This window comes from Rattus rattus, chromosome 10, assembly GCF_011064425.1.
Source record: "Rattus rattus isolate New Zealand chromosome 10, Rrattus_CSIRO_v1, whole genome shotgun sequence".
In the NCBI taxonomy this organism is placed as follows: Eukaryota; Metazoa; Chordata; class Mammalia; order Rodentia; family Muridae; genus Rattus; species Rattus rattus.
Window position 1 is genome coordinate 73,277,496 of NC_046163.1, and position 26,665 is coordinate 73,304,160.

Consider the following 26,665-nt stretch of genomic DNA (forward strand, 5'->3'; position numbering starts at 1 on the left):
TTTGTCTCTTCAACCTCTCAGTTCTAAAAGCCATGTTAGACTTCCTATGTGTATAGATATTTGGTCATTCTCAGATATCTGATGGGGTTAAAGACTGATTATAGTCTCATAGCCTACCTGGCTGTTTAACTCTGAAAATACATATTTTATTGAATAGTTCTCAGATAGTAAACAAGCTAGCCAAGATGTAATATAGATTTTAAGCGTTTCTTAAGCTGGAATGGATAAATAAATGGTCTGTGTAACTGATAGAGTATTGCACTGGGTGTTAGATATATTTTATGCTTTTAATTATAAATTGATAATAATTGTGCTCAGCTTATATCTGAGAGAAAAGTTTTTTTTTTTTTAATTAGACAAAAAGGGTGAAATGTGGGATGTTGTCACAGGTGAAGCAGGTACAAGATAGAAGGAGGCCTGTCATTGGAGGAAAAGGAAGGATGGGAGGAAGAAAAGTGTGAAGGAAGAGGAGGAGACTGGAACAGAAAGGAGCAAGAGACAGGAGAGACAGGGAGAGAAGCCTTAGTTGGACAATATGACAGGTGATGTTAAGATTCCACTCTGTGTATTTACAAGTTGTTATTAATGTTCTTATGGGATGGATGGTACTGGGCTTTGTATGTTTAAGTGGGCAATTATATCTTATCAATTGAGTCAAAGGCTATTGTGTTGTGTGTTCTTCATGTAGCAATATAAGTGTAAGAATGTGTGTGGTGCCACAGAGTTGGGATGTGTGTTTCTTCATGGAAACCTGCCTTGGGAACTAGATAGGTAAAGAGATTGCTGCCAGTCTCAGAGAGAGGCCTTTGGCATTATGATATGGGATGGAGCAGAGCAGGTGAGATGCTTTACTGACTGAGAATTAAGATATGCAGCAGATATCTTGGGGCACTGAGGAGCTGGACCCAGTGGGGATAAAAGACAGACATACTTTTTTATATTTTTTATATTTTTACAACAACAGGGAATGTGCATATTTGGACATGCATGTAGAAGCCAAGGTTCAATATGTGGTGTCTTCCTCAATCCACTTCCACCTTACTTTTTGATGCAGGGTCTCTCACTGAACCTAATGTTTACTAATTTCGAAAGACTATGTAGCCAAAAAGATCCCAGGGTCTTTTCAGTTCCATCTCCCCAATGTTGGAACACAAGCCACTGTGCCCATCTGACTTTTTCCACGGGATTGGGTAATGAAATTCAAGTCTTTATGTTTATGTAGCATACAGTATATTAAGTGAGTTGTCTCTCCAGCCCCCTCATTTCTGAATATGTGGTTCAATCCTAGAGCAAACCAATATTTGCTGACTTTGATCAAACAACATGATAAGCCATTCCTTTTCACTCTATTTGGCCTTGTGTTTTTTGAAAATTTTGTTGCCTTGTAATTTGCTTGTCCTGATGAATTATACGGTTTGTCTTTCTTTGATCTTAGGCTCAAATAAAACCAGAGAGATTGCTTTTCCACTCACAGCTTGCTTTGTCCAATATCCTCTCTCTAGGGATATGATGAGATTTCTGGTGTCATGGACACCCGAAGCTAAAAGAATTATAAAAAAAGCCTTCTTTGATGTTAAATGCTTGAAGTTCCACAATGTGCTTCTCTTTTAATATTACTTTATTACCCCTCTTTTAACTCCTACCTGACCTCTTTATTTTTTTTTATCTTTGATGCTACTTCCATGACAAGGAGTTCCTCTTTTATATATTTTTTTTCTCCAGATCAGTTTGAATGCAGATCCTGCTGTTTGCACTTTTATAGTTTCTCAAAATATATGATTATTTTATTTGCCTTTTGCTCTTGTAGTCAATTTCATGATGGAAAGTTCCAAGGATGGGCATGAAGTCTTTTTTTTTTCTAGTATCCTCTGAAATGTAAATGTCAGGTGTCATTGAGCTACCTGAAATGCCAAGTATTAGAAATAGCAGGCAAAGTTCCACGTGGTACTATAGAACAAGACAAGAATTCCCAATTATCTGGTAAAATTTTTAAATATTAATTTGAAGGCTTGTAAGATATGATAAGTATGTAAAAAACACTTGGCCAAGAAGCCTGCTGCCAGTCTAAGCGGATCGTTTATAAAAGTGGAAGAAAAACATGGATTCTTCAAACTGACTCTGACCTTCATGGGTGAGTGAATAAGTGCACATCCACAGACATTCATATATTATAAAATAAAGCATTGTTTTGAATATAAATGTGTATATGTATGTTCATTCATACATGTGAGTCAGAGATAAATATGGAGTATTGTTCTTAAGGGACTGCCTGTTGCTTTTTTGAGACAATGTCTCCTCATTGGTTTTGAGGGCTGGCTGGGTATGTTAGCACCAGAAATCAAATTTTTTGCCTCCCAGCACCAAGGTTTAAATGTTGCCTGTTACATATGGCTTTCTTTGAACATCAATAATATTAAAATTGGTTTATTTACTTGTTTGGTTGATTGGTTATTTTGTCAACTTGATACAAAAACTAGAGTCTTCTAGGAAAGGAACACTTCCTTGGTGAAATACCTCCATCAGACTGACCTATATGAAGGCCTGGGGGCATTTTCTTTGAGTAATGACTGTTTTGGTAGGTTCCAGCCCACTATAAAGCTTCACTACCTGTAGTAACTGGTCCTGTTCTAATGAAGAAGGCAGGCTAATCAATTCATGGGAAACTAGTCAGTAAGCAGTAATCTTCAGTAGGCTCTGCTTGGGATTGCTTACATTTATTCTCCAGAGATTGTCCAATACTTGGTAAGAATGAGAGAAGTAAACGCTCCTCCTCAATCAGTTTTTGTCATGAATGTATGACAGCAGAAGAATACAAAGTACAGCAGTGTTCTGGATGATTCAGATCCTCATTTTTTCAACTGGAAATGCTTTTCTAACAAACATCTTCCTCTGTGTAACTTGAAACTTCAATAATGACAATCCAACCGTGATGGCTAGAATTCAGTCATAGTTGATAAGCATTCATCATTAGAAGATAAAGCCTGTAATCTCAGTTTTTTGATGAGTTCTGTATTTTCAAGAATTGATTGATTTGAAATACCTGCAACCTACACTCTGTAATCATGGAATTTAACCTCTAAACTCTGAGTCCCAAATAAACTCTTTCTTCTGTAATTTACTCTGGGAATGTTATAGCAATAGAAAGCATGTAATATAGACATGGTGTCTCATTTATCCTAGAGCTTCCAATACAGCAAGACTGAAGAGTAGCTCCAATGTTCCATGTATCACTGGAGATTTTAAATATGTATAACAATATCTAACACTTTTGAAGTCAAATTGTCATGCTTGAAAGACAATATCTTACTAGTCATTTCAACTCAATCTTATTTTAAGAAAGCCAAAATTTCATAGCCCAGCATGCTATCAATCCCAGCAGCCTGACCTGGCAGTTGGCTATATTATGATAGACACAGACAATGATCTGATCCATGCTATAGCTCTGCAGAGAAAACAGAAGGCAAAGCAGAGAGGAAAGATGTTGCCCTGAATATTTGAAGTACAACTGACCACTCCAGCTTTCCCTGAGGACCCTACCTTGTTTTCTAAAAAGTGATCAGGTCTTGTGCCCGATGATAATCGGACCAAATTTCAGTAATGTCCGGTGGTTCTTCCTGCTAAAGGACATGGTGGTATCTTTCATAAACCAGACCACAGAGAAAAGTCACATAAGTCTGACATAAATGTTATAGGTGTTGTTGCACATATCAAACCTTTAGATTCTTCTTTGGCCAATTGGTCAAATTATACATTTTATTTCTGTAGAAAATTTTAGGAAAAGTCTTTATTACAGTGTTCTCTATGCTGATAAAACAGGGACTCCTGCTGTAGACATGGCATTATCTGTACATGTCAGAGATCTTCTGCCTAACAGGAACAGTGGCCTTGCCGTGTGAAATACAGAAGAAAGTCACTAATGTTTTGCACCCTGACCTTCTCAATAAATGTGAGTTCTCTTCACTAAAAGTGTGATATCACCAATCCAAATTAACAATTGTTCTCTATTCCTCTGTTTTCTGAGCAGGAGAGATTGCTGTTAACAGTATGAAATAAAATTACATGATACACTGTGACTTTGGAAGGAATTCTTGATGAAATACTTAAAGTTGAATACATTTTGTTGAGTAAATCCATAAGCAATTTGAAACTCTTTTAAATATTTTAGATTAGACATAGGTTTCATTTATATTCTTATTTAGGCCTGGTATTGTCTGAGGAATCTGGCTAATTTTCTATTGTTTTTTACTGATAACTAAAATAACTCACCTGTCTCAAATGTCTGACTAGCTATCCTACAAAAAATGAAAGACTACTCAAAGAAATGCTTCATCAACATTCTAGCAGAAACTTGATAAAGCAAGAAAATATGCTATCAATCACTTCAAGGAATGCCATGATACAATCCAAAGAATGCAGGATTGGTTGCTTTGCACACTGGTGTAAAACACCAGGAACCACACCACAAAGCGCTTCCAAGACAGCCTTATTCCAGGAAGATGCTGAGGGTTTGGGCAATCACCTAACATGATAAACTCACCCATCCACAGCACTAAAAAAAAAAAAAAATAAATAAAATAAAAAAATAAAGGGAGGAAATGATGGGCTTCTTGGCTAGGACCCAGCATTTAAAGATGTAGTGTCAAGTTAAAGTAATCTCACTTTACTTTAATAAATATTAAGATGCATCTTTTGCAATACCAAATCATGTGTGCATGTAAGTCCTCATACGTATGTGCAAAGTCGCCATGGCAAGCCAGAGCTCTACACTGGGTGGGTTTGTTTTTTCTTATTCTCATCCCTAGACTATTTATCTGTTCTTAAAAACATTTATTTAATATTTTGAGTGTTAGTTATTACTTGGAAAAAATATTCCTGCAAAGACAAACATGTAGGGAATCAGAAAACAACTGGAGAGAGCGGTTCCTCATATACAATATAATACCATGTAGGATTCAACCTCCCAGTATGATTAGTGGTATATACTTAGGGATATATATCATAATGATCTATATAAACAATAAATAAATGCATTAAAATAAATTCATAAATTTGGAAAAAGAAAGAAAAACCATCTTGTGTTGAGTTTTTGGCTGTCATACAAATGTGCCCTCACATGTACTTACACATCTATATGTACATACAACAGACATCATAATAAGTATCAAAACTACAGTATTAAATATGACAGAAAATATATGTGTATATGTATATATTAATATTTTTATATTGAGATAGGTCTCTCTATATACCTGTGGCTGTTTGAACCACTATATAAAACCAGGATGATGTCATGCTCCTAGAAACCTGTCTTATCTTTACTGTCAGTGCCAGTATTAATGGTATAATTTAATGCACAGCAAAAATGGAATTTTAAAAGAAAATTGGTGAATAAAAAATTATGAAAAAAAATAATTTTAAAAGCACTTGTAAGATCTATGTCATGAAGCATTTCATCCTTTTCTGTGGCCTGCTTTTTTTAAAATATAGCACAAAATTGTGAATGTTACTTAAAAGATTGATATTTTTTAACATGATATTGTTCCTTTTCTTTTTCATTCCACTTTCAAGCTTCTGAAAACAAACTTCACTGTCCTTCCAACATGGTTTTTGATTTGCCTCTTAGTTTCTTTTAAGTTGTTTTTAGAGTAGAATATCGTTTTATATCTCAGATGATCCAAGAACATCCTGTTCTAGTATGGACTTTTGTCTGTGTGGACACCTTTGAATGTCATTGTGACACTCTGGCAAGCTGTTCTTAATGTGGGGCTAATCATATTTTTACAGTACCTTTAGGGCCATGAAAAAAATTTCACCCATAATTCCCTAAAAGGAATTACTATTGTTCTGGGTTGTCAACTGAACTTGATAAGTAGATTTATTTGCTGATAGCATATACACTTTGTTATGGAATTATAAAAATTAGGCTGGGTTTAAAGAACAAGCTTGTTGTCATCCACTATCATTCATCATAGCAGATGTATCAGTGGGGTACTCAGCCATCAGGCCTGTGAACTACCGTGACTTACCAGGAAGAGGTTTAAAGTGGAAGTAGTTGCAATTACTATGAGAGTATCCAACTACTTCCCTCTTGCTTTTTTTCAAATTTCGATATAACTATGAACAAAGTTTAAGGGCTCAGTTTCGGATGGAAAATATGTCTAATATAGATTTATTTTTGTCCTTTTATAAATATTTTTATTAAAATGCCAACAATGAAGTATAATCGTACATGCAAACAGGACAGTATAGGATGGTAGTCTTGAAAGTCTGAGTTATCCTCACTGGAGCATGGTTAGAATTTCCTGTTCTGGAAATCCCTTAAGGATAATAATTTTTGCATAGGGTAAACTAATCTATACTTGTATTATGTGTGTGTATTTCTTTTACGTTTCCTATACCAATTTGTTGACTTGTAAAAGACTATATTACATTAGTTTTATATTTGAAACATTGTTTTTTAGTTATTTGGTAGATTATTATACAAAACATTCACTTTTTTAATAGAAGGACTTTTGATTTGGTTTTATAGAAATGAAATTACCCTAAGTTTTGTTATTGATTCTCTGAAATCTATGCCATTTTTAGAAGGACCGCCATGCTTTTATTGAATGTTAAAACTGTCCATTTCATTTTCTCAAAATGTCTGTAAAGTTAGTTTTGGAATTGTATGAATATAGTAGAATATTTCTTATTAATACATTATTTATAATTTATTACGCATGTGCACTATTATGGTATGTCTCAATCCTTCAATATTTGCCAATATTGTCTTATTGTCCTCTTCCATCTGGAAATATCTTTTTCTAAAAATCTCATCCGCATTTGATTTTTTTTCCTTGGCTGGTGTTTGCGACATCATTCTCGATACACCTTCTTTTTGTAATACGTTGAGAATAACCTGTCCACAATTCTGTAGTTTGAGTCTCTAAAACAGCAATCCAGCAGAAGAGATATTTCAAGGTGTTCTATCATATGGAGTATATTTTACAAGACAAGGCATTACCTGAAGGAAGCAGAATGCAACTGCATAAACTACTCACCACTTTCGAGGTTTCACTTCCCTAAAAGCTTACATTCATTTTGTCTGTCACACAGCTGTGACTCATGAATACCTATGCTAATGAGTCATATAAAGGGCAAAAGGCTTGCAAATCAATGCAAATTAGGTAGTAGAATAGATTTTAGAACCAGTACCTTGGACGTAAAGTATTTCACAAAATAGTGACAATGAGTAGTAGCACTTGACATTTCTGTAGATGCATCTATGTGTGCATTCAGGAAAGGCAGTATCTCCACCCGTAGCTTTGAGGGTAAATCTAATTTCCTGTGATCTCTTTGGTTTCTTCAATCAAGGTAAACATGTTGAAGAAAAGAAAAGTAGTGGGTACTCAAAGATCTTCCATTGTCAGCAATTCAAATTACCTACCTGGTATCTGGAACATTGTGTCAAAGGATGTCAATGTACATTTTTGAAATTACAGAATGACATATATTATCTACAGTACACTGAACAGAAGTTGGCATCAGAGGACTTTCTTAGAGTTCATGATAATGACTTTCAGAAAGAAGAAAAGTTTTGTCAAATTTTGCATTATTTCTTTCTGCACTTTTATCTTCTATCTTACTAGAGTAAATAAAGTTTTGTCTAAATGTCTCCCTATATGCTATCTGTGCAGTTTCTTTTAGTTAAGTTTCTTTTCCTGATAAAATACACTGAAAAGGCATCTTAAGGAAAGGGAGTGTTTATTTCTGCTCACCATTCAAGATTACGAACTGAGTCTTGGCAGAAATTCCAAGTAATGAGAACTGCGGAACTCGATAGTGACATGGTACCCAGAGCCAAGGCACAGAGTGATGGTACTTTTTACAACTCACTTTCTTCTTTTAATAAGTCAGGATCTCATCCCGGGGAATATGTCTGTCATTTCAGCTAGAATGGGTTTCTAGCTCCATTAACACTAAAATCACTCCTATTCTGGCTGGTTTATGTCAACTGACATAGCTACTGTCATTGAGCAGAGGACTGTCATTTCAAAAATGTCACTGCAAGGTTGGCTTGTGAAATGTATATGGTGCATTTATCTCCTTGATTGATAATCGATATGGGAAATCACTTCACAGTGGGTGGTGTCCAGTCTTGGTTTTGGAGGAAAAGGAAGGATGGGAGGAAGAAAGTGAAGGAAGAGGAGGAGACTGGAACAGAAAGGAGCAAAGAGAGACAGGAGGAGACAGGGAGAGAAGTTTTGTTGGACAATATGACAGGTGATGTTAAGATTCCACTCTGTGTATTTACAAGTTGTTATTAATGTTCTTATGGGATGGATGGTACTGGAGCTTTGTATGTTTAAGTAGGCAATTATATCTTATCAATTGAGTCAAACATGTGTGTTGTGTGTTCTTCATGTAGTAAATATAAGTGTAAGAATATGTGGTGCCACAGAGTTGGGATGTGTGTTTCTTCATGAAACTCTGCCTTGGGAACTAGATAGGTAAAAGAGATTGCTGCCAGTCTCAGAGAGAGGCCTTTGGCATTAAGTGATATGGGATGGAGCAGAGCAGGGGAGATGCTTTACTGACTGAGAATTAAGATATGCAGCAGATATCTTGGGGGCACTGAGGATTGGATTGAGGGGGATAAAAGACAGACATACTTTTTTTATATTTTTTATATTTTTTACAACAACAGGAATGTGCATATTTGGACATGCATGTAGAAGCCAAGGTTCAATATGTGGTGTCTTCCTCAATCCACTTCCAATCTTACTTTTGATGGTGGGTCTCTCACTGAACCTAATGTTTACTAATTTGAAAGACTATATGCCAAAAAGATCCCAGGGTCTTTTCTAGTTCCATCTCCCAATGTTGGAACACAAGCCACTGTGCCCATCTGACTTTTTCCACGGGATTGGGTAATGAAATTCAAGTCTTTATGTTTATGTAGCATACAGTATATTAAGTGAGTTGTCTCTCCAGCCCCCTCATTTCTGAATATGTGGTTCAATCCTAGAGCAAACCAATATTTGCTGACTTTGATCAAACAACATGATAAGCCATTCCTTTTCACTCTATTTGGCCTTGTGTTTTTTGAAAATTTTGTTGCCTTGTAATTTGCTTGTCCTGATGAATTATACGGTTTGTCTTTCTTTGATCTTAGGCTCAAATAAAACCAGAGAGATTGCTTTTCCACTCACAGCTTGCTTTGTCCAATATCCTCTCTCTAGGGATATGATGAGATTTCTGGTGTCATGGACAATCAAGCTAAAAAGAATTATAAAAAAGCCTTCTTTGATGTTAAATGCTTTGAGTTCCACAATGTGCTTCTCTTTTTTAATATTACTTTATTACCCCTCTTTAACTCCTACCTGACCTCTTTATTTTTTTTTATCTTTGATGCTACTTCCATGACAAGGAGTTCCTCTTTTATATATTTTTTTTCTCCAGATCAGTTTGAATGCAGATCCTGCTGTTTGCACTTTTATAGTTTCTCAAAATATATGACTATTTTATTTGCCTTTGCTCTTGTAGTCAATTTCATGATGGAAAGTCTCCAAGGATGGGCATGAAGTCTTTTCTTCTTTTCTAGTATCCTCTGAAATGTAACCAAGTCAGGTGTCACTGAGCCACCTGGAAATGCCATGGCTATTAGAAATAGCAGGCAAAGTTCCACGTGGTACTATAGAACAAGACAAGAATTCTTAATTATCTGGTAAAATTTTTAAATATTAATTTGAAGGCTTGTAAGATAGATAAGTATGTAAAAACACTTGGCCAAGAAGCCTGCCAGTCTAAGCGGATCGGTACCATAAAAGAGTGGAAGAAAAACATGGATTCTTTCAAACTGACCTCTGACCTTCATGGGTGAGCAATAACAAGTGCACATCCACAGACATTCATATATTATAAAAAATAAAGCATTGTTTTGAATATAAATGTGTATATGTATGTTCATTCATACATGTGAGTCAGAGATAAATATGGAGTATTGTTCTTAAGGGACTGCCTGTTGCTTTTTTGAGACAATGTCTCTCATTGGGTTTTGAGGCTGGCTGGCAAGTTAGCACCAGAAATCCAAATTTTTTTGCCTCCCCAGCACCAAGGTTTAAATGCTTGCCTGCTACATATGGCTTTCTTTGAACATCAATATTAAAAGTTAGTTTATTTACTTGTTTGGTTGATTGGTTATTTTGTCAACTTGATACAAACCGAGTCTTCTAGGAAAAGGAACACTTCCTTGGTGAAATACCTCCATCAGACTGACCTATATGAAGGCCTTGGGGGCATTTTCTTGAGTAATGACTGGTTTGGTAGGTGCCAGCCCACTATAAACTTTACCACCTGTAGTAACTGGTCCTGTTCTAATGAAGAAGGCAGGCTAATCAATTCATGGGAAACTAGTCAGTAAGCAGTAATCTTCAGTAGGCTCTGCTTGGATTGCTTACATTTATTCCTCCAGAGATTGTCCAATACTTGGTAAGAATGAGAGGAAGTAAAGCCTTTCCTCCTCAATCGGTTTTGGTCATGGAATGTATGACAGCAGAAGAATGCAAAGTACAGCAGTGTTCTAAGGATGGGATTCAGATCCTCATTTTTCAACTGAAATGCTTTTCTAACTGAAACATCTTTCCTCTGTGTAACTTGAAACTTCAATAATGACAATCCAACCGTGATGGCTAGAATTCAGTCATAGTTGATAAGCATTCATCATTAGAAGATAAAGCCTGTAATCTCAGTTTTTTGATGAGTTCTGTATTTTCAAGAATTGATTGATTTGAAATACCTGCAACCTACACTCTGTAATCATGGAATTTAACCTCTAAACTCTGAGTCCCAAATAAACTCTTTCTTCTGTAATTTACTCTGGGAATGTTATAGCAATAGAAAGCATGTAATATAGACATGGTGTCTCATTTATCCTAGAGCTTTCCAATACAGCAAGACTGAAGAGTAAGCTCCAATGTTCCATGTATCACTGAGATTTTAAATATGTATAACAATATCTAACACTTTTGAAGTCAAATTGTCATGCTTGAAAGACAATATCTTACTAAGTCATTTCAACTCAATCTTATTTTTAAGAAAGCTCAAAATTTCATAGCCCCAGCATGCTATCAATCCCAGCAGCCTGACCTGGCAGTTGGCTATATTATGATAGACACAGACAATGATCTGATCCATGCTATAGCTCTGGCAGAGACAAAACAGAAGGCAAAGCAGAGAGTGAAAGATGTTGCCCCTGGAATATTTGAAGTACAAACTGACCACTCCAGCTTTCCCCGAGGACCCTACCCTGTTTTTCTATGTGTGATCAGGTCTTGTACTTGATGATAGATACGGACCAAATCGTGAGTAATGTCTGTGGTTCTTCCTGCTAAAGGACATAATTGGTATCTTTCATAAACTCAGACCACAGAGAGAAAGTCACATAAGTCTGACATAAATGTTATAGGTGTTGGTTGCACATATCAAACATTAGATTCTTTGGCCAATTGGTCAAATTGTATACATTTTATTTCTGTAGAGAAAATTTGTAGGAAAGTCTTTATTACAGTGTTCTCCTATGCTGATAAAACAGGGACTCCTGCTGTGGATATGGCATTATCTGTGCATCCAGAGATCACCTTCTGCTTCTTGGGAACAGTGGTCATAGCCAGGTGTGAAATACAGAAGAGTGTCACTAATGTTTTGCACCCTGACCTTCTCAATAAATGTGAGTCTCTTCACTAAAAAGTGTGATATCACCATCCAAATTAACACTGTTCTCTATTCCTCTGTTTTCTGAGGCTAGGAGAGGGCTGTTAACAGTATGGACAAAGCTGACATGATACACTGTGACTTTGAAGGAATTCTGATGATACTGAGAAAGTTGAATACATTTTGTTGAGTAAATCCATAGCTTAATTTGTAACTCTTTAAATATTTAGATTAGGACATATGGCTCTCCATTTATATTCTTGACCCAGGCCTGGTATATGTCTGAGGGAATCTGGCTAATTTTCTATTATTTTACTGATAACTAAAATAACTCCACCTGTCTCCAAATGTCTGACTAGCTATCTCCACAAAAAATGGAAGACTAATTAAGAAATGTTATCAACATTCTAGCAGAAACTTGGATAAAGCAAGAAAATATGTTATCAATCACTTCTAGGAATGCTGATACAATCAAAGAATGCAGGATTGGTTGCTTTGCACACTGGTGTAAACACAGCAGGAACCACACCACAGAAAGCCTTCCAAGACAGCCTTATTCAGGGAAGATGCTGAGTGGTTGGGCAATCACCTAACATGAATGTGGCTCTCAACTCATCCGTCAGCACTAAAAAAAAAAAAATAAATAAAATAAAAAAAATAAAGGGAGGAATGATGGGCTTTCTTGGTATAGGACAGCATTAAAAGATGTAGTGTCAAGTTAAAGTCATCTGTTTACTTTTAATAAATATTAAGATGTATCTTTTGCAATGTCACAATCATGTGTGCATGTAAGTCCTCATACATGTGTGTGCACATTCATATGGCAGCCAGAGCTCTACACTGGGTGGGTTTTGTTTTTCTTATTCTCATCCTAGACTATTTATCTGTTCTTAAAAACATTTATTTAATATTTTGAGTGTTAGTTATTACTGGGAAAAAATATTCCTGCCAAAGACAACATGTAGGAATCAGAAAACAACTGAGAGAGTTGGTTCTTGACATACACAATATACACCATGTAGGATTCAACTCTCTCAGTATGATTAAAGTGGTATATACTTAGGGATATATATCATAATGACTATATAAACAATAAATAAATGCATTAAAATAAATTCATAAATTTGGAAAAGAGAAAGAAAAACCATCTTGTGTTGAGTTTTAGCTGTCATACAAATGTGCCCTCACATGTACACATGCATATGTACATACAACAGACACATCATAATAAGTATCAAAACTATACAGTATTAAATATGACAGAAAATATATGTGTATATGTATATATTAATATTTTATATTGAGATAGGGTCTCTCTATATACCTGTGGCTGTTCTGGAACTCACTATGTAAACCAGGATGATGTCATGCTCCTAGAAACCTGTCTGTCTTTACTGCTCAGTGCCAGTATTAATGGTATGTACCAATATGCACAGCAAAAATGGAATTTTAAAAGAAAATTGGTGAATAAAAAGGTATGAAAAAAATAATTTTAAAAGCACTTGTAAGATCTATGTCATGAAGTATTCATCCTTTCTGTGGCCTGCTTCTTTTTAAAATATGGCACAAAATTGTGAATGTTACTTAAAGATTGATATTTTAACATGATATTGTTCCTTCTCTTTCATTCCACTCTCAAAAGCTACTGAAACAAGCACTTCACTGTCCTTCCAACATGGTTTGATTTGCCTCTTAGTTTCTTTGCTTGTTTTTAAGTAGAATATCATTTATATCTCAGATGATCCAAGAACATCCTGTTCTAGTATGGACTTTTGTCTGTGTGGACACATGCAATGTCATTGTGACACTCTGGCAAGCTGTTCTAATGTGGGGCTAATCATAATTTTTACAGTACCTTTGGGGCCATGAAAAAAATTTCCACCATAATTCCCTAAAAGGAATTACTATTGTTCTGGGTTGTCAACTGGAACTTGATAGTAAGATTTATTGCTGATAGCATATACACTTTTGTTATGGAATTATAAAAATTAGGCTGGGTTTAAAGAACAAGCTTATTCCCATCCAGCTATCATTCACAGTAGCAGATGTATCAGTGGGTACTCAGCCATCAGGCCTGTGAACTACCATAATGACTTACCAGGAAAGAGGTACCCAAAGTGAAGTAGTTGCATAACTACTATGAGAGTATCCAACTATTTCCCTTCTTGCTTTTTTCAAATTCTTAGCATATAACTATGAACAAAGTTTAAGGAGCTCAGTTTCGGATGGGAAAATATGTCTAATATAGATTTATTTTGTCCTTTTATAAATATTTTATTAAAATGCCAACAATGAAGTATAATGTACATGCAAACAGGACATGCTGTAGGATGGTAGTCTTGAAAGTCTGAGTTATCCTCACTGGAGCATGGTTAGAATTTCCTGTTCTGGAAATCATAAGGATAATAATTTTGCATAGGGTAAACTAATCTATACTTGTATTATGTGTGTGTATTCTTTTATTGTCTTCCTATACTTAATTTGTTGACTTGTAAAAAGACTATATTGTTAGTTTTATATTTTGAAACATTGTTTTTAGTTATTTGGTAGATTATTATGCCATAAACATTCACTTTTTAATAGAAGGACTTTGATTTGCTTTATAGAAATGAAAATTACCCTAAGTTTTATTACTGATTCTCTGAAATCTATGCCATTTTTAGAAGGACCGCCATGCTGTTGAATGTTAAAACTGTCATTTCATTTTCTCAGAAATGTCTGTAAAGTTAGTTTTGGAATTGTATGAATATAATGAATATTTCTTATTAATACATTATTTATAGTTTATTACATATGTGCACTATGTATAGTATGTCTCAATCATATTATTTGCCAATATTGTCTTATTGTCCTCTTCCCATTGAAGCCATCTTTTTCTAAAAGTCTCCTTCGCATTTTGATTTTTTTTTCCTTGGCTGGTGTTTGACATCATTCTCAATCTGCCTTCTTTTTATGACGTTGAGAATAACCTGTCCACAAATTCTGGCAAAAGTTTGAGTCTCCTAAAACAACAATCACTTGAAAGAGATATTTCAAGGTGTTCCACTCATATGGAGTATATTTTACAAGACAAGACGTACCTGAAGGAAGCAGATACAACTGCATAAACTATCACCACTGAGTTTCACTTCCCTAAAAGCTTACATTCATTTTTGTGTCACACAGCTGTGACTCATAGAATACCTATGCTAATGAGATCATATAAGGGCAAAAAGGCTTGCAAATCAATGGCAAATTAGGTAGTAGAATAGATTTTAGAACAATTACCTTGGACATTAAAGTATTTCACAAAAATGATGACAATGAGTAAGCACTTGACTTTCTTTTTGTCGATGTTGTCTTTGTGTTCATTAAAGGTATCTCTGTGCTTTGAGGTAAATCTAATTTCCTGTGATCTCTTTGGTTCTTCAATCAATTAAACATGTTGAAAAAGAAAAGTGATGGGTACTCAAAGATCTTCCATTGTCAACAATTCAAATTTACCTACCTGGTATCTGGAACATTGTGTCAAAGGATGTCAATGTGCATTTTGAAATTACAGAATGACATATATTATCTACAGTACACTGAACAGAAGTTGGCATCAAAGGGAAAAAACTTTCTTAAAGTTCATGATAATGACTGAAAGAAGAAAAGTTTTGTCCAAATTTTTTCATTATTTCTTTCTACACTTTTATCTTCTATCTTACTAGAGTAATAAATTTTGTCTAAATGTTTCCTATGTACTATCTAGCAGTTTCTTTTAGTTAAGTTTCTTTTCCTGATAAAATACACTGAAAAGGCATCTTAAGGAAAGAAGTGTTTATTTCTGCTCACCATTCAAGATTACAATTGATCATGGCAGAAATTCCAAGTAGCAGGAACTGACGGAACTCGATAGTGACATGGTACCCAGAGCCAAGGCACAGAGTGATGAGTGCTTTTACCCAACTCACTTTCTTCTTTTAATAAAGTCCAGGATCTCATCCCAGGGAATAGTGTCTGTCATTCATGGGAATGGGTTTCTAGCTCCATTAACACTAAAATCACTCTATTCTGGCTGGTTTATGTCAACTTGACATAAGCTACTGTCATTTGAGCAGAGGGACTGTCATTTCAAAAATGTTCACTGCAAGGTTGGCTTGTGAAGTAGCCTGTGGTGCATTTATCTCCTTGATTGATAATCGATATGGGAAATCCCACTTCACAGTGGGTGGTGTCAGTCATGGTTGGCAACTCTGGACCTGACATATATAACAAAGATATTTGAGTAAAACTTGAGGAGCAAACTAGAAAACAGCACTCCTCCATGGTGGTCTCTACATGTTCTCTGCCACCTGGCTCCTACCTTGAGTTCCCATTCTCACTTTCCTTGATGATGGACAGATAATTGGAAATATAAGCTAAAATATACATTTTTTCTTTTACAAGCTGCTGGTGGTGATGGTGTTTTACCATATCAATAGACACATAGACTTAAAAACCACCTGTAAAAACATGCTAACTAATTTAGATAATTCCTTAAAAGTGTGCCTAGAAGCTTGCTCCAGGTAATTATAAGCCTTGTCTACTTCACATGTAACAAAATTTGACAATTACCCATAGATTTGTTTCACCCAAGGACAAGCCCATGCTGCATGTAATGTTCAAAGAGAGAAAGAGAGAGATTCAAGATTGTGGCTTTCAGGGGTTGGAGGTGGGGTATCAGAAATTACCTGAAGGTTTTCTAAGCATGAACAACTTTCCCAGAATTTCTGATTTAGTAGTTACAGATGAAGCCTAAGTGGGTTCTATTTAATATATTTTTAGTACTTGTAGTTTGACTGACACTTGAAACAAATATCCAGCTGCCCTTCAAATAGTAATTAAATGTATTTTATTCACCATAATTTAAGTTCCTTATAAACGTTTATATATCCTTCATCAGCTAGTTTCGACTTATCCTTTTTATTAAAAAAATGTTCTGTGTTTTTATGAAGTTGTTATATGTACATGTGTGTGCAAGTATCCCAAGAGGCAAGAGGAAGGTGTCAGGTCTTCCAGAGATGGAGACAATGGCAGTTGTGAGTCATCCCATATGTATGTTTGGAATTAACCCTAAATCCTCTACATTAGCAATATGTGCTCTTAATCATACAGTTTCTCCTTCATCCTCTAGCTTATTCTTATATCTTGCCTCTCACTGTCCTGAACTTTGATTTCCTGTGTCACACACACACATACACACCAAGTATTTACAAGTAAAACTTTGTGTCTTAGTGTCAAAGTCATAGGCCTAATTTGACTAAATAATCCATTGCATACAATTCAATAATGATAAACAATGCATTCATCTTTATTATAGTCTAATATAGTGAGCTGAATCATAAAGAATACTACTAATCTTTCAAGATATAGTTTTTTGAACTTTTATCTGTATTCAAAATCTCTCATATTTTCTTTCTATTTCTTTAATGAGCCTTTAAAATTGCAAAAGAGCAGTCTTGTATGATGGGGCAGTCCTAAAATCTCACATACTCAGTAGGTTAAGGCTTCTACTGAATAAAATATTACTTGAATGTTAAAAATACAGAGGTTCCTGATGCTACTTGGTTGATAGAATTCTGTAGGTTGATGTCATTATGCAGGTGAAGGCAGGTACAGGATAAAAATGAGGCCTGTGATTGGATGAGAAGGAAGGATGGGTGGGAGAAAAAGTTTTAGAGAGGCAGAGGAGGCCAGTGTGAGGAGAGGGAGCTGAGAGAACATGGAAACGGATGTTAAAATTCCTGTCTGCACATAAGCTATAAGTGCTTATCCTAAGGTTGTTTTGATGAGGAATTTAGAAATGGTCATAATTTAAAAGGGCGGAATTAGCTAGAATTGATTTGTACAGCCATAATCTCATTTGGTAACCAAGCTAAAGTCATATCTTCACATTGGTATAGAATTTATTCGTTACAAAATTTTAATATTACAAAGTTTGGACTCAGTTCTTTGACTTATGTCATTACAATCTTCTCAGTTGATTAAACATAGGAATTAGGAGCCAAATAACAAATTTGTGGCTCCTAGTTTACCATTAGAGTGGTTTTTAAATATTCTTGTCAGAAATAGTTGAGAATAGTTAGTGAACAATAGTCCACATTACCTTATATAGATAGATGGTTTTCAAAAAAAATCCGAAATCCACAAAATAAGACATTTAAAGGTATGTATCTTTTAGTGAGACATATCTGCTCCAAACACTTCCCCTGTGGTGGAGTTAAAGAAGAAATTGAACATCTCTATCTCCAGGTGAGGTTATACTTTGTGGCTAGGCAGCCACTGGCCAGAAACTGCCTATTTCATCTACAGACCAATACTGATCAAAAAGGGACACATTATGCAAAATACTCAACTGATAATCTTTGCTCAGCCAGAATTATCAGCCCTTCTAGATTTGTGCATTTCAAAGCTCTGTCAATTGATCCTGGGCCAGAAGACTAAATACTAGCTCTCATATGTTGCTAACAGAGGACTGAGCTAGTAGAAATTTGTCTCTACAACCTGACTCAGCTCTGGAAGCAGTGTTAGGCTTCCTGTTTGTAGATAATTGGCCATTCTCAGATTTCTGATGGAGTTGAAGACTAGTTAGTTTCAAAGCTCACCCAAACTAACTTTGAGAAAACCTAGTTATCTACATGATTTTTAATGTTAATAGTTGTGCACAGTTTATAGTGAACAAAATAATAATTAAACAGAAAGGGTGGTATGTACCATGATGTCATTATGTAGCAGGACAGGTCCAGGATATGCAAAGCCTATCATTGGATGAGAAGGAAAGGTATGTGGGAAAAAGTCTGGGAAGGGGAGAGACGGAGGAGGAGAAGTGGGAGAAATAAAAATGGATATGATGGAGCAGGATGATTCAGATTCAGGTGGACTAGGTCAATTTTATCTTGTCTAAGTGGGTGGTTTATATCTTTATTAATTGGTGGTGAGCTTATTGTATGGATATTCTGTAGATTGAGATCTTAACATATAAATCTGATTGATAAATTTCAAGTTTCTAGAACTCTGATTTTACAGGGCTACAGAAGATGTAAGAAAAGTTCTTGGTGGGTAGAGAGGCAGCCTGGAGAGGGCAGCTATAGAATGCCTGGGCCTAAAGTGACACCAGGCCAAGCTAGAATGGGATGTGTGTGTCAGGTGTGGTAACGACCTTCTAAGGGGACAGTGTGAGAAAGCAGCTGGAAGAGAAACAGTGGGATCACAAGTGGCACCAGGCCAAACTAGAATGGGATGTGTGTGTCAGGTGTGGTAACGACCTTCTAAGGGGACTGTGTGAGAAATCAGCTGGAAGATAAACAGCTGGACTATGTAACTCCTGCGGATTTGCATGGAGTGGGAATTCATGGGTACCAGTAGCCACTGACCCATTTTTATTTTTTCTGAAGCAGAGTTCCATTTTTAGTACCACATGAAGGGGATTGTGGGCATGCACAACTGTAAACCCAGTATCCAGGAATTAAATGCAGAGGTGTTAGCAGTTTAAGAGAGTTCAATACTACCTTAAATTACATGAGATCCAGTATTAAGATAATAAATTACTTGAAATTAATTAAACAAAAAAGACTATAGATATAACTTACAGATAGTTTTTTCCTAACACGAGAATGTCTTTAATTTCCATCGCAAGAAATATGCACACACACACACACACACACAGACACACACACACACATGAACTCATTTTATACACATACACAGAGATACACACATATAAATACACATATATATATACAAATACTCACACACATTCACACACATACATATACACAGTCACATACACATATATACACATACACACACTCACATACATACACATATATACATATATACATGTATACACATAGTCACAAACACATGTGTATACATATTTATATACACACATACACATATACATACACATACACATATATACACACATACATACACACACACACACATACAGAAACATACATATAGACATATATACACTCCTAAGGAGACATATACATTTTGAAGATTAGGTATAAAGGTCCACTTGCTACAACTGCAAATAACCTGGGAATAGACTCAGTTCATCCTTTATTTGGCTGTCATGTAACATGTCTATAGGAGATTGTTTTGATTCTTGATTGAAGGAGGAAGACTACTCTGAGTGTAGTCTACACCATGGGTTGGGGACTAGACTGCATAAATGTGAAGAAATTTACTTGAGAATAAATAAGGACAAAAATGCATTTTTCTCCTTTCTCTTGACTGTGGATACAATGTGACTGGCTAAGGAATTGAGTTCTTGCCTTATCTTTTCTGAAATGATTAATTTTAATTAGGAATAATAAGTCAAATAAACCTCTTGTTCCCCGATGCTTTTTAACACAGCAACAGAAATTATATTAAGATACACACACACACACACACACACACACACACACACACACACACACACACACACACTGCATGCATGCATAGGTACACAAAGAAAAAGTAAATAGAATTATTGATTTTTATCTTGTACAATTGTTACCTCACTAGAGAAGCAGAGTTTGGCCCAGTCATTTTCAGATGTTGGTGGAGATCTACCCTGGAGACTCCTCCTTTGTAGCCTAGCCAAGTTTTAGGGGATTAACATTTCTATTTACAGACCTCCCTCCCACTCCTGGGAACCTGCAGGGAGGACTGACTCACCTCATAGTCGATATCCAGGACCTCTGTCTCACCCTTGGTCCAGAAGTGCTGTGTGTTCCTGTCCACAGTGAAATTTACCTGCTTACCCACACGCTCCAGGAACACTGAATGCCAGTGCTGGTCATCCAGAAGGCTACCCAGAATGGCCGAAGGTGTGATGCTGCTGAGCCAGGCTTTTTTGTCATCTGCAGGAGGAGAAAGTTAGCGAGGAGTCTTAGCCTGGGCAGCTATGAATCCTACTTATCAATAGCATTGAGTACCAGGTACCTGATGTTTCCTCAAACAAACCCAGCTCAATCTGTCTCTGTACAGTGGATACCACTGTGCATGTGGAAGGAGACATATAACAGGCTTTCCTCTCAGGTTTCAGAACCAGGATCTAAAACTAATGGCATACACCTCTATTTCATGACAGGAAATGTAATGTTTTCAGGAAACCATCAGTCACATTGTGAAAGAAATGTTTACAATTTTGACCAAAGCAATAAGATTTGAAACAGAAATATTTAAAAGAAAACATAATTAAATACACACACACACACACACACACAATTTGGAAGGATTATGAATGAAGAACACAGAACTTGAACCCTCACAGTGTATCTATGCACACACAAATACAAGAAAATATAACTACTCCAGATGCAAATGTTGAGGGCTTATTATATGGACTGAGTCCCTCCACTAATGGCTGCCACCATCACACAGAATTTGCCTCAACAATAAAGAAAATCTGTCATTAGTTATACATAATTTTTTTTAAATCTTTATAAATTATAAAGATGTGTATGTGTATGTGTGCATGCACTTACATATATGCATGTATGGATTTGTGTTTCTCCTTTCACCATATATGTGCTAATATCCAACTCTAGCCATCATGGTTTTAGCGAACACCTTTACCCACTCAATCATTATTTGGGCCTCTAATACATTAATTTTAGTTTGAGAGAAGAACATTAATCACAATCCCACAAAGAATATGATAACAAAGTGTACCTCTTTCTTGTATTGTATCATCTTTAATGCAACCCGTATTTACCTGTGCACAGGTGACACTGTGTTACTTCAAGGGGTCAGGAGCAGCTAATCTCCCTGTGAGCTGCTCATTTTGCTCACTCCTACCTTCTCTATGGCCTGTTTATGTTATTTGTCACACTGAGTAAGGGTATCTGGCTTCTTCCAGGAGTTATCAAGGGGACACCACACTTAGCATACTTGGAAAGTAGGAATGGTGAATTAATATCTACTTCTGTTTTATTGATTTATTATTTATTCCAAAGTCATGAATTCTTATCATTGTCATATTATGCTAATGCAATAGTAAATATCCCTGGCTCTTCTTCCTCCCCATTCTCTGAAGAACACTGCAGTCTAGTAGTACAGGCCATGGTCATATAAGGAAGGTATGGAGCAGGAGTGGGAGGTCTCTCTTTTGAGAATACCTGTATTGGTATCTTTAAGTAAATAATAGTTAGGACACAGGACCGCATAAACACAGGCAACAGGCTAAATGCAAAAGAAGAGATAGTATTCACTCAGCTTGGAGGAACTGGTAGCCAGGCTGAGGGTTATGCAGGAACATTGTCCTTGGGAAGGAAGAAGAAACAGGGATATTTATTAATACACTAGCATAATCTAACAATGGTAAGAATCAAAGCCTTATAGAATAAATAATAAACAACAAAGCAGAAGCAGACATTAATTCACCAGTCCTACTTTCCAAGGGTCCTCAGAAGAGAAGAAATGGCTGACATGGTTAGTAAAACCCTTCAGAACTCTCTGTATGAGACTTCAACATTTGATTAACACCAAAGTAACAGGTTAGCAGCAATGTAAAATTTGACATTTGCAGCCAATTCAGCTTACTTAAGTTATACCAACAAAATCTTGATGTAATTTATGCATATCTAAGAGTCAAATAATATATTTATGAGTAATTTTACCACATATTTAAGAGAGAGAGAAAGAGAGAGAGAGAGAGAGAGAGAGAGAGAGAGAGAATACATGACACAAGAGCCCTAATGCACCTTTGCAAGTCAGAGACAGCCTTAAATATCAATCTACACCTTCAATCTTATTGGAAATAGGGTCTCTTGTTTGTCTCTGAATATATGAGTCTATGACCCTCTAGAGATTCTCTTATCTCAGTCTTTCAAGCTACTGTTAAGCTGAAGCATAAAGAGTCTGACATTATGGAGATACTGGAGATTAAAATTCAGATTCTCACACTATGTGGCAAGTAGCTAACCCATTGAGCCACATCCTTAAGCACTTTACTGTGTTTTTCTCTTAAATTAGGAGAATTTAAAAATCTTGTTACTTTTATATCACTTTTATGAGCAATATTCTCTTACTTTTACTAGTTTGTTTTTCCAACAATTTGGATATAGTCCAGTTTCCACAATACAGAGTTTGAGGGGAATCTTTCTCTTCTTTGAATTTTTGTACATTAACACTGATGCTATTTTTCTATTGAAAATTCATTATGTGATGGCTAGGGAGATGGCTCTGCAGTCAAAGTGCTTGCTGTGCAAGTTCAAGGACCAGAATTCAGATATCTAGAAACCTTAGTAAATGCCTGGTGGATATGGTAGCACACTGTAATTCCGGCCCTGGACAGTGGAGATTGAGGATTTTAGTACAAACTGCCTCACAAGACTCTCTATCTCACTAAATTCTGGGTTTTCCTGAGAGACCCTTCCTTGATCTTTGCCCACATATGTGAAAAGGAAAAACCTGTACTCACATATGACTACCATTCCTGCATATGAAAAACAGAAAAAGAAAAAAAAGAATTGCCATAATTTCTCTTCTCTATAACAAACCATTCCTTCTTTGAAGTGAGAGGAAATATCACAACATGTTTCGCTACTATTTCATTTGGCAATTATTTCCCAGGTCTTGCATTATGTTAGAAGATAGGCAGTTTGTACTGGCTGATCCCCATTTGTGCAATATCTTAGATGAGCATCTTAAGATAACACAGTCACTGAATTGCAGACAGAGTAACCATGTTGGTTAAGTCAAAGTCAGAACATTACATAGGTCACCTGCTCTCTGGAAATGTATTCTAAGGCAATAAATTAATGTGGATTAAAAAAAAGAAATGATTTTAAAATTGGAGACCACATTCAGTAGTTTGGAGAGAGATTAACCATACACGTAAATTCAACAATAGAATATAAGATAGTTGGTAAAGTCACATTTATGAAGTTCTCATAATATTTTTAAATATTTATGAGTTAAACTATATTTTTAGATGAAATTAAAAGTAATAACTAATCAATAAAATACCTAACAGCTGAACATTATCAATTTAGGATGTATACAAGTAGAATACAAATGTGCAAATGCACACTAAACATAACTGTGCAAAGAAACCAATAAACACTATGACTTTATAAAGCAGAAAATTCTGCCACAATATAAAAAGGATGTTTCTTCGCCTCTATATTTTAGAGTTAGAATAACTATTTTAATAACCAAAAGGGCATTCTGAAACTATGTTTATCCTATTTGAGTTCCTGAATGCCACCTGAATTACAAGGAAATACACGTGTTTCTCTGGTAGCTTCAAGGATGAATTCAATGTCATGAACATGATGGTAGGGATCTCAATATAATATACCACTAAGTTATGTTCATATTAACAGGTTCAATTTGCATTAAATGTATTTATTTACTTATATGGGACAAAGTAAGTGCAATTGTATACATTAGTAAGTCAGAGAAAAAAATGTGGGAATTGGTTCTCTTCTTCCACCTTACAGGTTCTAGGATTTGAATTCAGGTGGTAAACTTTGGCAGTAGGCACCCTTTCCCACTAAGTCATCTCAGAAGCCCACAGGTTTAATGCCAAAGTCACTCCAAAGAGTAAGATATAAGTAAGTTCTATCCACTCCTTTTTTTTTTTTGGATTTTTTTTTTTTTTACTAAAACTTGTGTATCTTACATTACATCTGATTAAATGTGGTTTGGCTAAATAAATGTAGGGAACAAAGGTTCATAGCTTTATGTGGCATACATGAAACATACATATGCATTTATATTTAAGTGACTGAATATTGACTCTCAAAAAGTAGAAAATTGAAAATCAATGCCTTTCAGAAGAATTTATAATTATTCTATAAATACATGTTAGTGATAAGAAGTTTCTGGATGTTATGTGATGTAGATTCCTAAGGTGTTTTGCTGAGGCAAGACCCAAGGGAGAACATATGATGTTTGGAGAAAGCATAAATAGAGCTCCAAGGATGTGAGGAAAGAGATAAAGAACAGTGATCAAGGAAGATACCTGAGATTCACCTTTGGCTTCAACGGTCATCTAAACACATATGCATAGGTCTTTCCTTACCCAAGTTCAAGTATAGGACTAGTCTGCCATTCTGGAGCTCTAGGGTGATGTGGTCACCACGTTGTCCCTCACCATGGAACAGAACACCATCTCCTTGCATGCTTTTGAACTTCAGGGAGATCACATCTTTGAGGGTGCTCATTGTCTTCTGACTGAACCGGTACAGAAGTGAGCTCCGGCCATCAAAGTCAGCAATGTCTGATTCTGAGAGCAGAGAGAAGAGGGAAAGAAACATCAGTGTATTTCCTTCTGGCAGCTATTCTTACTTCTCACCTTTGATACTGCTCAGTTCACAGAAATGTTCCTTAAATCTGGAAGATCTCTTTTATAAGGAGGTACATGGAATAAAACCAACAGAAACAGAATCTAAGCAGTCAATCATTTGTAAACATCACAGACATACCAGGCTAGAGTAGAAACTACTATTAGTGACTACTGGCCAAAAAAGAGAAGAACAATAATAGATCCTAGAAGGGAGCTGTCACATAACTTCCTCCACTGTAGTGTTTTTAAGGGAGCCTCAAGACCAGGATTGGGCTTTCAGGTGAAAGGGATAGAATGAGACAAATACAATGGAATACACTGGTATCTTTATATGATGGGGTCTCAGAGATAGAGAGAAACTTGCTTTAAAGCCTGGAGAGGAAGTTTCAGTAAGAGGGACATAGGGTGAGTAAAAGAAGTATCCTTTCTATTTAAAGGGTATTTAGAAAGACCAAGAGTCTCCTTAAAGAGCAGCACTTAGAGTTCCTTTGAAGAAAGCCCTCTGAGGATCCTTGGACTGATCCTTGAGCAAGTGAAATATATGATACTATATAATTTTTCAGGGTTGAAACACAGACTGCTTCTTAATCTCTCTGCCCTAGCAATAGATGCAGGAAGCTGTGACCTGTTTCAGGCTATGTGATCTGGCATAAAGTTTCAGGCCCATGTTCTAACAGTGCTTAATAAAACAGGATGGCAGTGCCATAGGCACCTGCATCAGGCTTCTCTGGGGCCAGTGCCTGATTTGTAATAACCTCTTATAATTTACATTTCTTGCTAATTTGATTCTGACATTTAGAACTGTTTGATCTTTTCACCCTAACTTCCAGGCTAGAGCTGTAAAAGAGATATATTTTATTATGACAATTCTGAATTATTAATTCAGTCTTTACTAGAACTCTGTGCTGAGAATTCTGAAGATTCTTTGGGGTTTAGTGGGAAAGAATAGTGAACAGAAACATAATTTTAAGAGTTGTAATGTGCTATGTATACCTTGTTCTGAGCTGGTATTGTATTGTTTTAAGGGTTTATGTAAAATGTTCAGTCACTATTATTATATTTTGTCATTTACTCATATCTGAGATAGTCCTTTATTTGAGACATAAAACTTAGCAAATGTGTGTGATAATATATCTCTCAATATATATATATATATATATATTGTCTAATGTCAACTCAGAATAAGTATATCTAGTAAATGAAACATGCTACTTTGCTGATCAGTATGATCTATTTTCTGTGCACATAACATACTCACTCACTATGATGTTAGAGTAGAGATTGGATCAGCCACAAATCTTAGCACAGAACTGACCAATGCCATGTTGGTGTAACAAGATTTATGATAATATTAATGAAGCATTAGCTTCCTGCCTAGTAATAGGAGATAGGGTGATGGTCACAGGACCCTCATATGGAAGTCAAGTCATTCCCTCTGCCACCCTCATCTGGAAGTGACCTTGTGAGTGTGTAGGTAGTGGAGGTTATGCAAGGAGGATTCTACAAAGCTTCCACAAGGTCGTCATCCACAATAGGTGAGACTGTGCAGTGGAGCAGCTGTTGTACTAAAACTGATGCTTCTTTAGTTAAGTCCTACCCATGCTCTGCTAATAAGTGTAATAAGCTAAAATGTGCTTTTTGATCTGTCATCTATACACTATCTGGAGTGAAAAGCCAATT

General features: G+C 35.9%; 1 protein-coding gene across 1 annotated transcript in view; it reads right to left on the bottom strand.

Annotated features, from left to right (window-relative positions):
• The window catches only part of LOC116910936 (contactin-associated protein like 5-2), a 222,971-nt gene extending 198,015 nt beyond the window's left edge, over window positions 1-24,956 (bottom strand). The window contains exons 1-2 of the mRNA XM_032914680.1: window positions 24,722-24,956; window positions 20,365-20,549 (exon numbers count right to left, since the gene is read on the bottom strand). Coding sequence (XP_032770571.1) covers window positions 20,365-20,549; window positions 24,722-24,956 — 420 coding nt within the window. The remainder of the gene's footprint in view (window positions 1-20,364; window positions 20,550-24,721) is intronic.
• Between the last annotated feature and the right edge of the window lie 1,709 nt (window positions 24,957-26,665).